The sequence below is a fragment of the Mastomys coucha genome, unplaced genomic scaffold (genome assembly GCF_008632895.1).
Source record: "Mastomys coucha isolate ucsf_1 unplaced genomic scaffold, UCSF_Mcou_1 pScaffold16, whole genome shotgun sequence".
Classification (NCBI taxonomy): domain Eukaryota; kingdom Metazoa; phylum Chordata; class Mammalia; order Rodentia; family Muridae; genus Mastomys; species Mastomys coucha.
The window spans coordinates 85,415,299-85,429,408 of NW_022196898.1; the positions used below are offsets into that span (position 1 = coordinate 85,415,299).

The 14,110-nt window shown below is 40.6% G+C and overlaps 1 protein-coding gene and 1 long non-coding RNA gene across 6 annotated transcripts in view; one reads left to right on the forward strand and one right to left on the reverse strand.

Annotated features, from left to right (window-relative positions):
- Positions 1 to 2,126: 2,126 nt before the first annotated feature.
- On the reverse strand, positions 2,127 to 2,570 carry LOC116093843. Its single transcript, XR_004119851.1, has 2 exons — positions 2,450 to 2,570; positions 2,127 to 2,351 (listed from the first exon to the last, which is right to left on the reverse strand). It is a non-coding gene; the product is annotated as an uncharacterized LOC116093843 (long non-coding RNA).
- The window catches only part of Trmt10a (tRNA methyltransferase 10A), a 30,611-nt gene continuing 18,998 nt past the window's right edge, over positions 2,498 to 14,110 (forward strand). The window contains exons 1-5 of one of the 5 annotated variants that reach the window (XM_031375638.1): positions 2,498 to 2,646; positions 6,500 to 6,695; positions 7,471 to 7,630; positions 8,530 to 8,601; positions 9,590 to 9,664. In XM_031375638.1, the coding sequence (XP_031231498.1) occupies positions 6,511 to 6,695; positions 7,471 to 7,630; positions 8,530 to 8,601; positions 9,590 to 9,664 (492 nt within the window). In that variant the 5' untranslated portion in view covers positions 2,498 to 2,646; positions 6,500 to 6,510. The other 4 variants (XM_031375642.1, XM_031375639.1, XM_031375641.1 and 1 more) reach the window with 4 other exon arrangements.

The window sequence follows — 14,110 nt, forward strand, 5'->3', positions numbered from 1 at the left end:
TTTTGCAGGGCTAGCAACTCATTATATACTTAATGGTTTCTTAGTTCTTTCATTTGCTGGCACTGACAGATACAAGTCTCCCTATCTTGGTGATGCTTACGTGGAACACAGCAATGCAAATATCTCTGGGGCAGTGACATCATTTTCTCAGATTTATGGATGCAGTTCTGTTTTCAACTTCTCTAGAATTCCCTGTGTTATTTTTTAGAATGGCTCTTCAACATTTTCAAAACCAAAGCAGTGTCAATACCAACAAAAGCAGACTTCATACAAATTCAACTTCTGACTGCTCTTTCCAAACTTACGGCCTGCTATCCTGTGGCCAGATTGCCACTCGGAGCTTGTACTCTGGTTAAAAAGGAAACGTCCTCTCGGGCTTCCCTGCAGATAACTTCTCTCCTTTGCTACACTCCTGATCCTACAAATACTCTCTGCTTGTGACCCATGGAAACCTCTTATATTGGTTAAAAGTACAAACATGAACTAAGTCATGAATCAGTCATAACTGACTGATTTTAAAATCTGATTCATTTAGATGCCTGCAGATTCCCCCAGACTCCACATATATTCAAATCCAAACTTGCTATATGTTTGCTTAAAATCCAGTTTCCTTCTAGTATTCTCTAAATTACCCAATTTATACAATTATATTTCTACCACTGTTCAAACTAGAAACATCTGCAGAGCTATTCTTCCTTACTCTCCCCATTGCTCTTCAGTCACTGTGCAAAAACCTTCATGTTTTGTTCTTTGTTTTCATTGTCCCCAGCTTTTAGATTCTTTTTATTTAAAAACTGTTTATTATCCAAAATGGAGCAAAATTGCAAAGTCTTTGAAACTACACACTCAAGACACATTAATTTCTTCCTTTATATCTACAGTCATCTTAAGAGTGTATTTACTTCCGGATCCCCTATTTCTTTGACTGAGATAATTATTTAGTCATTGTTGTATAAAATCCTGCATCAAACACAATGAGCTGTCAAATGTTCTAAAAAAGCATTATAAATATCAACAACTTGCTCACATGACTTTACCCTTAAACTTTTTATATGCTTCTCTCTTTGGTTGAACTGCAGTGTTTTTTTGTTTTTGTTTTTGTTTTTTTGTTTTTTGTTTTTTTTGGTTTTTCGAGACAGGGTTTCTCTGTAGCCTCGGCTGTCCTGGAACTCACTCTGTAGACCAGGCTGGCCCTTGAACTCAGAAATCTGCCTGCCTTTGCCTCTCAAGTGCTGGGATCAAAGGCCTGCGCCACCACTGCCCGGCTATGAATTGCAGTTTTTACTGGCACCTTTTTCTTTTTTTTTCCATACCTTGGATCGATTCTGCAACCATGAGATCAAATAACCAAGTCAAATTTGGTGACATCATTAGAATGAGGATTTTCTCATAACTTAAAAAGTCTTTTAAATATCAAGGATGCTAGGCATTACCACTAAAACTGTGTTATTATTTATAAGACAGATCCCATAGGGGCAATGGAACAGCTGCTGAAAGATTTGGCGCACCAGTGTGCCAGCCTGAATTTAATGACCTACCTGTGAAGGGCTCCATATCCAATTACTAATCCTCCCTCAGCTACTCTCTGCCCTGATATGTAGGCAGCTGAAAAAAGTGCCCTACTAACAGATCATAAATGGATCCACATCTTACTGCCAATGTTCAGTTCACAGAAATCTCTTGGGATTTGAGAGATCCACAACAGAATCCTGGATCATATATTTTTCCAAATAAAAACATAGTTTAAGAAAGATCCCTTTTTTTTCTCACTAAATTAAGAGACGTTTAAGTTCATTTAAGAGTCTGTAACATGTTCAAAAGTCAAGCAACAAGAAAAATCTACATTTTGGTTCCTTATTTGAAAATGGTTTTTATCTTCAAATTCTACAAGTCATAAATCAGAAAAGCCAAATTAAAACAAAATAGCAAAAAGACCAACCTACCCAACTGTTTTGTTTTCTTTTTTTCTCGGTTGACTTGGTCTATATTTAGCAAAAAGATTATATAAGGTCAGGTATTTACAAAACGATGAAATATCACTAGTGTTTTGCAAAGTAGCATAGGAAACCCTCAAAGAATGGAGTGTAAAGTATATGTTTTACTGAGGACATGAAAAAACTTTAAAATTCCCAATTTCAATGACTTTTTATTAAAAATTTCAGTTTAAAACTTTTCACTTACGAAAGACCACCATGTGATATTATTGGTAACTTTTTCCTACATGAATTAGAAATAATTTGGGTAACACGAGATCGAAAAATTAAGAGCACTTCGTCTGTTTCGCATTTCAGCTTCTTTCAGTGGGGCTATCTTCGCCTCTAGACCCGAGCTTACAGAGGAATAGATGATGCCTGTGGGTAGAAATACAACGCTTGACGGGGGGAAAACAACTCTTGCCAAAGGGCTAACCAGTCAGTCCCGCAAACCCAGGTCCTGACCCCGCCCCTACAAGCGCCTCCTCCTTCTCCGGTTTGGAGTTAGCGCAGCTCGATGACGTAAGCCGTAAGTGCCGTAACCAGGCGTGCAACCGCCGCCTCTGCCTCTGGGAGTTGAAGTTTCTGAAGGAGGACTAACGCGTGGAGCCGAGAGCACTTCAGAAAGGCTTTCTGACCGCACCCTGGCGTTCCCCATCGGCCCCGCGGCTTGGTAACTATGGCACTGCGGCTGTCGCGCCCCTGCTCTTTGGTATCCTCTCGGATGCCAAAGGAGCGTGAGCTGCCCTAGCCTCCGCGGCAATCAGGGCTTCCGGAGTAGAGAGTAAGGGCCTGGGAAGTAGATGCAGGTTCGCGGCGGAAGTGGCGTCGGGTGGCTCGCTTGCCCCGCCCCTCGCTCCTTCCCGTGCCGTCTTCCAGAATCATGATTGGCCAGCCGCGGTTCGTTCGCCGGCGCGTGGCCAGCTCGGGGCGTGCGCGGCGGCCTGTGTCTGCGCGTGCGCGGCTGGCCTGTGTCTGCGCGTGCTCGTGTCCCGTTGTCGCGCCGGGTGCCTCGGGTTTCTGTTGTTCGCGGGAGTCCTGCCGGAAGTGTGGCAGAAAGGGCAATGTGGAGTCTCAGGGTGGCTTGTCGCAACGCTGCGTGGTGCTTAGGGGGCAGGCGAAGCGTTTCCCCTGCCTTTCCTCTTTTCTCTAACCTGGGCCAGGCAGTCGGATGTAGGGCGCCGAGGGGCGGTTGCTGCACATGCGGCCCGGCCTCGTGGTGAGCTCAGGATGAGTTTAAGATGGACGCGCTACCGGTTGTCACGGAAATATTTTGTGTTTAAAATGTGGTTGTGTGTCCGGAGGTGTAAAATTATTCACTTTAAAAAAGAAAATCTCCTGAGATTCCCTCCCAAGCCAGAATTCCGGCCAAAGGGACTTTCACAACTAAACAAAGGGCTACTGCTTCTGCGGTACTGACCAACGCGTTAAAAAATGAATAATAGAATAATATAAAGATACCCTGACGCAGGCATGTATTGATTTTTAGCAATTACCGAAAAGAAAGCTTAAAAACTACGAGGGCTGTTTTATTTTAGCCGGTTTGATAAACAGACCGGTTTTTGTCTTTGGTGACCTGTCTCAACCCACACCAGATAGCCTTTGTCAGTATTATTCAATTTTGAGTTTTGTAATCCTATCTGATAACTTATATCCAAGAATTAACCATCCAGGCTTTTTTTAAAAAAAAAAGTACGCTAGAGTAAAGTCTCACAGTTACATTCTATCTTTCTGTAAAACATTCTTAAATACTTGTTAAATTTGGATTGGTGAATGAAAATGTGCTGCGAGCATCACAGCTGGTCAGGGAGGAGCCCCAGACTCGCTGCCGTAGAGATTTATCTCGTGACACAAACCAAAACCCAAGTGTGTTCAAAAGTGCCATGTTTTGCACAATGCATCAAATTCGTACACTGTATTTATTACGTACTACGTCAACACAGTCGGAGCGGGAGCTATCTTGGTAGGGTCTAGCCAAAATAAGACAGCCAGCTAGTATTTTATCTGCATTCGTGTACTTTATAAAACTAAGCATATTTCATGCGTTGTTCAGTACGTCTAGCTTAATTAATGCTTAGGAAACTCACCAGCACAGTGTTTGGAGAACTGATAAAACACATTAATGTTAGGACTACATCATGATAGGCTGCTCAAAGATGTTACTATTCTGTGATAGGTCAAGTCAAATTTAACTGGAGACATTTCAGATGTGAAAGACAAAGGCTCCCCCTGGTGTAAGAGAGCTATACATCATGGCTTTTGTAATTCTCACTATAGCTAGCTCAACACTTGAGAAGTTTGAACAGCAAGAACTACTAAAAAGCATTGCCACGGATAAGCAGAAATGTGCTCTCTTGTAAAACTTGTTTCATAAAATGCTTTCCTGTTAATTTCAATTTTTTAAGTTTGCATATTTAATGAGTCTTGTTTTTTCCACTATTCATGGTTTGAGGTATATACATTTTTGAGTTTTATTTAATGTCTTTAGAGCCATCTGTCAACAGTATGCAGTCAGCATTATCCCTTCAGAATTCCCCCCACTCTCAAGGTTTTAGGTTACTGGGAAGTGTTGGAGCTGGGTTTGAGTCAGAATACATAATCTCATTCATATCTTTGAGATGCCTTGTTTCCTAGGAAATTAGTACTAGAGACAGGAGGAGTTAGTAACCTTGATGTTACTCTCTTCACTTTCTTTTAAAATCCTTTGAAATACTATATCTACTCACTGTTACCCCGTCAGTCAGTTTAAAATGAGTCAACTAAGGCTCAAGTAAAGTGACACTGCACTTTGAAAGAGAGTGAGAAGCAAAGAGTAAAGCTACCGTTTACGTTCTGCAGAAGGGTTGTCCTCATAATTACATCGTGAAGAAGAATTGCTTTGTTGTTTGTTTTTGTTTGGGCTTAGATTATTATTTGTTTGGCTTAGATTAACTAGTTAGCTCTGTAAGAAAGAAGGATCTCAGAAGGTTTCTTAAGGCCATGCGCTATTTAGTAGGTGATGCTTAGTCCGAGGCAGGAACAAATAGGCAAACACTTGTAAGCTTTGTTATTAATAACTTCTTAAAGAGAAAAGGCATTTCAGTGCAGTTAGCCTTCCCCAAGTCAGCAAGTTGAGCTCTAGCTGTTAGGGATAAAGAAGTGTGTGGTTGGATTTAAATGAAGATTTATTTCAGTCAACACTTAAGAGTTTTGCAGACTGATTACAGAATCATTTTTTATATTTTGTTTTTAGCCATAACTAAAGTGTTTACAGATATACAGTGACATTTATTAGAGAAAGAAAACTTATCTGTATCATTCAAGTTAGAAAATATAGATATCCATGAACAGAAATGGAAGATGTGTGTGTATATGTGCTTTAATAAATAATACAACATATTAGTACTTACATTGATTCTCAGATTTAAAATATACCCATTACCTCTCATCAATAAGTAATTTTGGAAATACCCATTTTTACTGGCTGCTTAGTATGCATACCTAACCTATGTTACAGAAGAACCATAATTTGTTTACTCTTTTTGCTGACACTCAAGTAAGTTCTGACTTTTCACAGTTAAAAATAGTTCTAGAATAAATTATCATGCAAATTTTAACATACGTTTCTGAGTTGCTTACAGGAATTTATTCTAAGAAAATACATTGCTAGGTCACAAAGTGTCTGCAGTAGTTTAGTTCTCTGTGGCTGTGATAAAACACCATGAAAAAGCAGGTTAAAGGGAGGGTGTCTGGCTTATGCTTCTAGATCACAGTTCATTGGTGAGGGAAGCCAGGGCGGGATCTAAAGCAGAAACCATGGAGTCGGCATGTCACGTTACTCCATTGCTCATGCTTAGTTAGCTTTCTTACATGGCCCAGGACCACCAGCCTAGGGATGGCACTAACCCACATTAATAAATAATCAAGACAGTTCATCATAGACATGGCCAGAGACCATCTGGGCAGTGCCCATATTGTTACACACACCCTTCCCCAATTGAGCCTTCTTCACATAACTCTGGGCTTGGGCTATGTCACCTTGACAGCAGAACCTAACCAGGACAGTGCCGATGCATTTATAGCTCTCAAAACATACTTGCATTCTGGACAAACCATAAGAAGACCCTGTATAGAATATGTGAACACACTATTTCTTCAGTCCTTCCAGGATTGTCAGTGAATGGTATTAAATTCATGTCAAGTGATAGTTAAAGATCTTTGCCAGTAAACAGAATTTAACTATCTAAATGTGTATTTTTGTTTTTGTTGTGTTTTTGGTTTTGGTTTTGGTTTTGGTTTTTTCAAGACAGGGCTTCTCTGTATAGCCCTGGGTGTCCTGGAACTCACTCTGTAGACCAGGCTGGCCTCGAACTCAGAAATCTGCCTGCTTCTGCCTCCCTTGTGCTGGGATTAAAGGCATGCACCACCACTGCCCAGCATATATTTTTGTCGATGATAGAGTTTAGCATCTAGTGGTCTCTATTGGCCATTTGGCTTATTTTACTTTGTAAATTGTCAGCTCATGTAAAAAAATGTTTGCTTTTCAGAGACAACAAATATGTCATCTGAAATGCTGCCAGCATCCATTGAGCCTCCTAATGTGGAAAAAAAGCTGGGTGCAAGTGACAGTGAAGAGGAGAGACAGAAGCCAAGAGTGGATGCAGGGGCTGAGCCAATGTCTAAACGGCAATTGAAGAAGCTGTTGAAACAAAAACAATGGGAAGAGCAACGGGAACAGCGCAAGTGCGTACTTCAGAGCATGCGCTGTTTTACTGAGAACCGGTGTTACTTCAGAGCATGCGATGTTTTACTGAGAACCGGGGTTCTAGGTCCTGTTAAAAGCTTTCTGTCCTGAAACGGAAGTCATGAAAAAATATAGTTATTTATGTTATTAGCTAATGCTGAGTTATAATTAAAAAACCATATGTGTTTCAAATTGTTACTTTGTATTTTGCAATACTGATGAACTTAGACTCCGCCCGTTTTCTCACCTAAGACTGCCTGAGTAGCAGCAGACCTGTGAGAATGGCTCCGACAAGGACACTGGTATCCATGTCCTAGAACTGCATAAAGCAACAACACAGGAAGGTCAATGTGGGCCTGACACGGATGTGCCTAATACAAGATTTCAGGAAAGCATTTCTCTTCCAGCCATTGACTAAGGCCAAAATTTATAAGCGATTAGAAAAACTTGGACTTTTGCTTTTGTTCTTTTAGTAAATTTAGTCAAATTTTCTTGTTAGTATTCGCTATGATATTGAACTAGAAAATCATTTAATGGATGAGTTGTGAATAAATTCCTTATAAATCATAAGTGTCACTTAGTCCTATATGATACTCATAGTGAAACTATTGAATAAAGCAGTTGTACATTAAAGAAAGCTCTCTGTTAGCTTTGCAAAATCCTTTTCTTTGTATGTGAAGTCATTGTGTAGAGTAAATGAAGTCTATGGTCTAACCCTTTTCCAGAAGTTTTGTGAATGTCTAAATATACAAATAACAAAAAAATGTCATTTAGGGAAAAACGAAAAGAAAAACGCAAAAGAAAGAAATTAGCACGACGTCAGCTGGAATCCAACTCAGATGGAAATGACAGGAAACGTACTCGAAGAGATGTTACCCGGAGCAGCCTCCGCCTGATCATCGACTGTAGCTTTGATGACTTGATGGTCTTAAAGGTATCGCGAGATCCCTGTGTGAGCTAGGTTAAGTCACTTTTATTTTCTTGTGTGATATTACAGATAGTGTTTATATACTAGATTACATCGTAAGTTTTTAAACTCTCTTACTCCTAAGTTAAGGGCTTTGATATGTATAGCATATGTATGTGTATGTTTATATATGTGTAGACAGACATTTACCCCACAGTTACATAATAGAGCTCAGTAGTCACATACTGGTTATAAAGATTATGGAGATGTATAATGGCACATGTCTGTAATCCTACCACTTAGATGATTGAGGCAGAAGGATCTCAGAGTTTTAGGCCAACCTAGGGTATCGCACATTTAAAGCAAGCCTGCACTACTTAGTCAGATCCTATATCAAATTTAAAAGAAAAAAATATCTGTAGCAGGGCTGGAGAGATGGCTCTCAAGTTAAGACATTTTGGTCTTGCAGAGGACCCAGGCTTGGTTCCCATCGTGACATAATGACTCACAACCAGCTGTAACTCCATTTTCAGGGCATCTGACCCCCTCTAGGTACACACACACACACACACACACACACACACACACACTTTAAGTCTGGCATTGTACCAGTGCTGCTAGGGTAAGGTGTGGAAATAGCATGACTCTAAAAGAAAGTTTGTTGTTGTGTGTTAAACCAGCATCCCTAGCATTTTGACTAGATAAAAACTCTAAAGGGACAGGTGAATTATGGAGCATTGTCTTTACATGTGTAATCTTGTTAGTGTTCAGGAAAATCAAGTGAAAGTTATCACAATGGTGTTGCATTTTAAAAGAAAGACTTTTGCCTGTCTGGCCATTTCTTCTGCTTACTCTGTCCCTGTAATACCACAGAAGGCCTTAGATGATTTTGATAACTCTCTTTTTTAAATTGTGCTATTTTATAGGATATTAAGAAACTTCATAAACAGATTCAACGATGTTATGCAGAAAACCGCCGAGCACCTCATCCAGTACAGGTGTGTGTGTGTGTGTGTGTGTGTATATTACAGGAGGCTCCGCTTCCTTTCCCATCTCCCGTGACAAGAAGCATGGGTTGCTCCAGCAGCCTTTCCCTGACAGTCTCAGGCTCCTGCATGCTTGTTTGATGCCTTTCCCTACAGGAGTATGTGGGACATGAGTGTCCTTCCCAGACTCTCCCTTCCCTGCCTCATACTCCACTATGGAGTGATGGATGCCTTTGTCTAGGATATGTGCATATTTTCACACCAGTTTCTTAGCTTTGACTCCTTCCAGCTGTGGGGCATGGGGAAAGGGGGAAGGTAGGCTGCTTTTGCCTATTCCTACCTCAGGGCCTCTTAGATGTGTATCTGCTTTACATTTCCTTCTGAGCCACTGACATTTCTGAGAAGGGTTTAACTTAGTTAGAGAGTGAGTGTGGACACTAGCTGACTGCTGCGGTGAATGCCACCTCGTGACGTGGAGAGCCAGGAACTCCCGTGGATGTTGATCAGGTGGAAGCAACGTGGAACTGGGCTTTTCTATAATTTTTCTACCCTACCTTAGTGAGACTCTTTGCACCTCTTTTTAAATTCTACTGAGGCCCTCAGCGTCCTGGGTTGAGTTATAAAGGAGATGTCAGGGAAGGCTCAGCGGCAGCAGAAATGGCAGTGACAGTTAAACACCTTTCCCAGGGCGCTGGATGAGAGCTTGATGAAAGCCAGGGAGTCTGCAGGATGCTCGTCAGTGGCACATAGAGACAGATCATAACTGCTCAACCAAGAGGTGGGGTGGAAATGCAGACGGCATGGCCAGAGCCAGTGGGTTGAGCAGACCCCACCTTAACATAGGCCCTTTCTCCCCCTGAGGAGGGCACTCAGAGTTGATCATAGCTCCTTTTCTAGCTCAGTGAAAACTACTTTGTGTTTCCCTGGTGATGAGGGGATGAAATAGTGAACTTAACTGACCAGATTTCTCCTTTTTCTCTTCCTACCAATTGCTCATCAGTTTTACTTGACAAGCCATGGAGGTCAACTGAAGAAGAACATGGATGAGAATGACCAAGGATGGGTCAACTGGAAGGTAAGAGACAGTCCGTGTTCTTCTAAGCTCCTAGGGCCTTTGCGTTTGACCTAAGTCTCAGTCTTGGTGTCTTACAAAACTCTGCATATCGTAATACCATGTCTAAAGAGCAGAAGCTAAAGAAGAGACTGGCATGCCTGCTTATTTGCATTCCCCTCATAAGTCTTATCTGCTGTTTTAAGCCATTTTTTAAATTTTTTTTTAAAAAATTTTTTATTAGATATTTTCTTTATTTACATTTCAGATATTATCCCCTTTCCTGGTTTCCCCTCTGATAACTCCCATCCCCTCCTCTCTCCCTGTGCTCACCAACCCACCCACTCCAGCTTCCTGGCCCTGGCATTCCCCTACACTGGGGCATAGAGCTTTCACAAGACCAAGGGCCTCTCCTCCCATTGATGACCGACAAGGCCATCCTCTGTAACATATGCATCTGGAGCCATGAGTCCCTTCATGTGTGCTCTTTGGTTGGTGGTTTAGTCCCTGGGAGCTCTGAGGGTAGTAGTTAGTTCAGATTGTTGTTCATCCTAAGGGGCTACAAACCCTTCAGCTCTTTCTCTAGCTCTTCCATTGGGGATCCTGTGCTCAGTACAGTGCTTGCCTGCAAGCCTCCACCTCTGTATTTGTTAGGCACTGGTAGAGCCTCTCAGGAGACAACTATAACAGGCTTCTGTCAGCAAGCACTTGTTGGCATCCATAATAGTGTCTGGGTTTGATGACTATATATGGGATGGATCCTCAGATGGGACAGTCTCTGCATTGTCATTCCTTCAGTCTCTGCTCCACACTGTGTTCCTGTAACTCCTTTCATGGGTATTTTGTTCTCCCTACTAAGAAGGACAGAAGTATCCACCCTTTGGACTTCCTTCTTCTTGAGTTTCATGTGGTTTGTGAATTGTATCTTGGGTATCCACTTATTAGTGACTGTATACCATATGTATTCTTTTGTGATTGGGTTACTTCAGGATATTTTCTAGTTCCATCCATTCGCCTAAGAATTTCATTGTTTTTAATAGCTGAGTAGTACTCTATTGTGTAAATGTACATTTTCTAGATCCACTCCTCTGCTGAGGGACATCTGGGTTGTTTACAGTTTCTGGCTACTATAAATAAGGCTGCTATGAACATAGAGGAGCATGTGTCCTTATTACATCTTGGAGCATCTTCTGGGTATATGCCCAGGAGTGGTATAACTGGGTCCTCTGGTAGTACTATGTCCAACTTCCTGAGGAACCACCAAACTGGTTTCCAGAGTGGTTGTACCAGCTTGCAATCCCACCAGCAAAGGAGGAGTGTTCCTCTTTCTCCACATCCTTGCCAGCATCTGCTGTCACCTGAGTTTTTGATCTTGGCCATTCTGACTGGTGTGAGGTGGAATCTCAGGGTTATTTTGATTTGCATTTCCCTGATGACTAAGGATGTTGAACATTTCTTTAGGTGCTTCTCAGCCATTCTGAATTCTCAGAATTCAGTTGAGAATTCGTTGTCTAGCTGTGTACCCCATTTTTTAATGGGGTATTGAGTTCACTGGAGTCCAACTTCTTGAGTTCTTTGTTTATATTGGATATTAATTAGCCCTCTATCAGATATAGGATTGGTAAAGATCTTTTCCCAATATGTTGGTTGCCATTTTGTCTTATTGACAATGTCCTTTGGCTTACAGAAGCTTTACAATTTTATGAGGTCCCATTTGTCAATTTTTTATCTTAGAGCACAAGCTATTGGTGTTCTGTTCAGGAAATTTTCCCCTGTGCCCATGTGCTCGAGGCTCTTCCTCACTTTCTTCCCTGTTAGTTTCAGTGTATCTGGTTTGATGTTGAGGTCCTTGATCCACTTGGACTTCAGCTTTGTACAAGGAGATAGGAATGGATCGATTTGCATTCTTCTACATGCTGACCACCAGTTGAACCAGCACCATTTGTTGAAAATGCTGTCTTTTTTCCACTGGATGGTTTTAGCTCCTTTGTCAAAGATCAAATGACCATAGGTGTGTGGGTTCATTTCTGGGACTTCAATTCGGTTCCATTGATCTACCTGCCTGTCACTGTACCAGTACCATTTTTATCACAATTGTTCTGTAGTACAGCTTGAGGTCAGGGATGGTGACTCTACCAAAAGTTCTATATTGTTGAGAATAGTTTATGCTAATCTAGGTTTTTTTGTTATTCCAGATGAATTTGCAAATTGGTCTTTCCAACTCTGTGAAGAATTGAGTTGGAATTTTGATGGGGATTGCATTGAATCTGTAGATTGCTTTTGGCAAGATGGCCATTTTTACTATATTAATCCTGCCAACCCATGAGTATGGGAGATCTTTCAATTTCCTGAGGTCTTCTTCAATTTCTTTCTTCAGAGACTTGAAGTTCTTGTCATACAGATCTTTCACTTGCTTAGTTAGAGTCACACCAAGGTGTTTTATATTATTTGTGACTATTGTGAAAGGTGTTGTTTTCCTAATTTTTTTCTCAGCCTGTTTATCCTTTGTGTAGAGAAAGGCCACTGATTTGTTTGAGTTAATTTTATGTCCAGCTACTTTGCTGAAGTTGTTTATCAGGTTTAGAAGATGGTTGTGGGGGTCACTTAAGTATACTATCATATCATCTGCAAATATTGATATTTTGACTTCTTCCTTTCCAATTTATATCCCTTTGATCCCCTTTTGTGGTCTAATTGCTTTGGCTGAGACTTCGAGTACAATATTGAATAGGTAGGGTGAGAGTGGGCAGCCTTGTCTAGTCCCTGATTTTAGTGGGATTGCTTCAAGTTTCTCTCCATTTAGTTTGATGTTGGCTACTAGTTTGCTGTGTGTATGTATGTATGTATATATATATATATATATATATATATATATATATATATATTGCTATGTTTAGATATGGGCCTTGAATTCCTTTATAAGACTTTTATCATGAAGGGATATTGGATTTTGTCAAATGCTTTCTCAGCATCTAATGAGATGATCATATGGTTTTTTTCTTTGAGTTGGTTTATATAGTGATTAATGGATTTCTGTATATTGAAGCATCCCTGCATCCCTGGGATGAAGCCTACTTGGTCATGACGGATGATTCTTTTGATGTGTTCTTAGACTTGATTTGCGAGAATTTTATTGAGTATTTTTGCATCAATATTCATAAGGAAAATTGGCCTGAAATTCTTTCTTTGTTGGATCTTTGTGTGGTTTAGGTATCAGAGTAATTGTGGCTTCATAGAATGAATTGGGTTGAGTGCCTTTTGTTTTTATTTTGTGGAATATTTTGAGGAGTATTAGTATTACATCTTCTTCAAAGGTCTGATAGAACTCTACACTAAACCCATCTGGTCCTGGGCTTTTTTTGGTTGGGAGACCATTAATGACTGTTCCTATTTCTTTAGGAGTTATGGGATTGTTTAGATTGTTTATCTGATCCTGATTTAACTTTAGTACCTGGTATCTGTCTAGAAAATTGTCCATTTCATCCAGTTTTTCCAGTTTTGTTGAGTATAGGCTTTATAGTAGGATCTCATGATTTTTTTGATATCCTCAGTTTCGGTTGTTATGTCTGCCTTTTGATTTCTGATTTTGTTGATTAGGGTATTATCTCTGTGCCCTCTGGTTAGTCTGGCTAAGGGTTTATCTATCTTGTTGATTTTCTCAAAGAACCAGCTCCTGGTTTGGTTGATTCTTTTGGTTCTTTCTGTTTCCACTTGGGTGATTTCAGCCCCAAGTTTGATTATTTCCTGCCTTCTACTCCTCTTGGGTGTATTTACTTCTTTTTGTTCTGGAGCTTTTAGATGTGCTGTCAAGCTGCTAGTGTATGTTTTCTCCAGTTTCTTTTTGGAGGTACTTAGAGCTATGAGTTTTCCTCTTAGGACTGCTTTCATTGTGTCCCATAAGTTTGGGTATGTTGTGGCTTCATTTTCATTAAACTCTAAAAAGTCTTTAATTTCTTTATTTCTTCCTTAACCAAGTTATTATTGAGTAGAACATAGTTCAGCTTCACGTATACGTGGGCTTTCTATTGTTTATGTTGTTATTGAAGACCAGCCTTAGTCTGTGGTGATCTGATAGGATGCATGGGATTATTTCTGTCTTCTTGTATCTGTTAAAGCCTGTTTTGTGACCAAATATATGGTTAGTTTTGGAGAAGGTACCATGAGGTGCTGAGAAGTTATATTATTTTGTTTTAGGATAAAATGTTCTATAGATATCTGTTGTAATGGCTATTCCTGGTTGTCAACTTGACTATATCTGGAATGAACTACAATCCAGAATTGGAGGACTCACCTGTGGGTCTAATCTGGAGGCTGAGAGATACAAGTTTCTGACCTGGATCTTGCCATGGAGATCTTGAGGCATAGTGGCTATGAATCCTAGAAGATTAAGATAGGAAGATCTAGACTCGGGCGGGATTCACCATTTTCTCTCGGGTGAGTTTCTGAGACTGGAGCAGCCAGCCCGGAGGC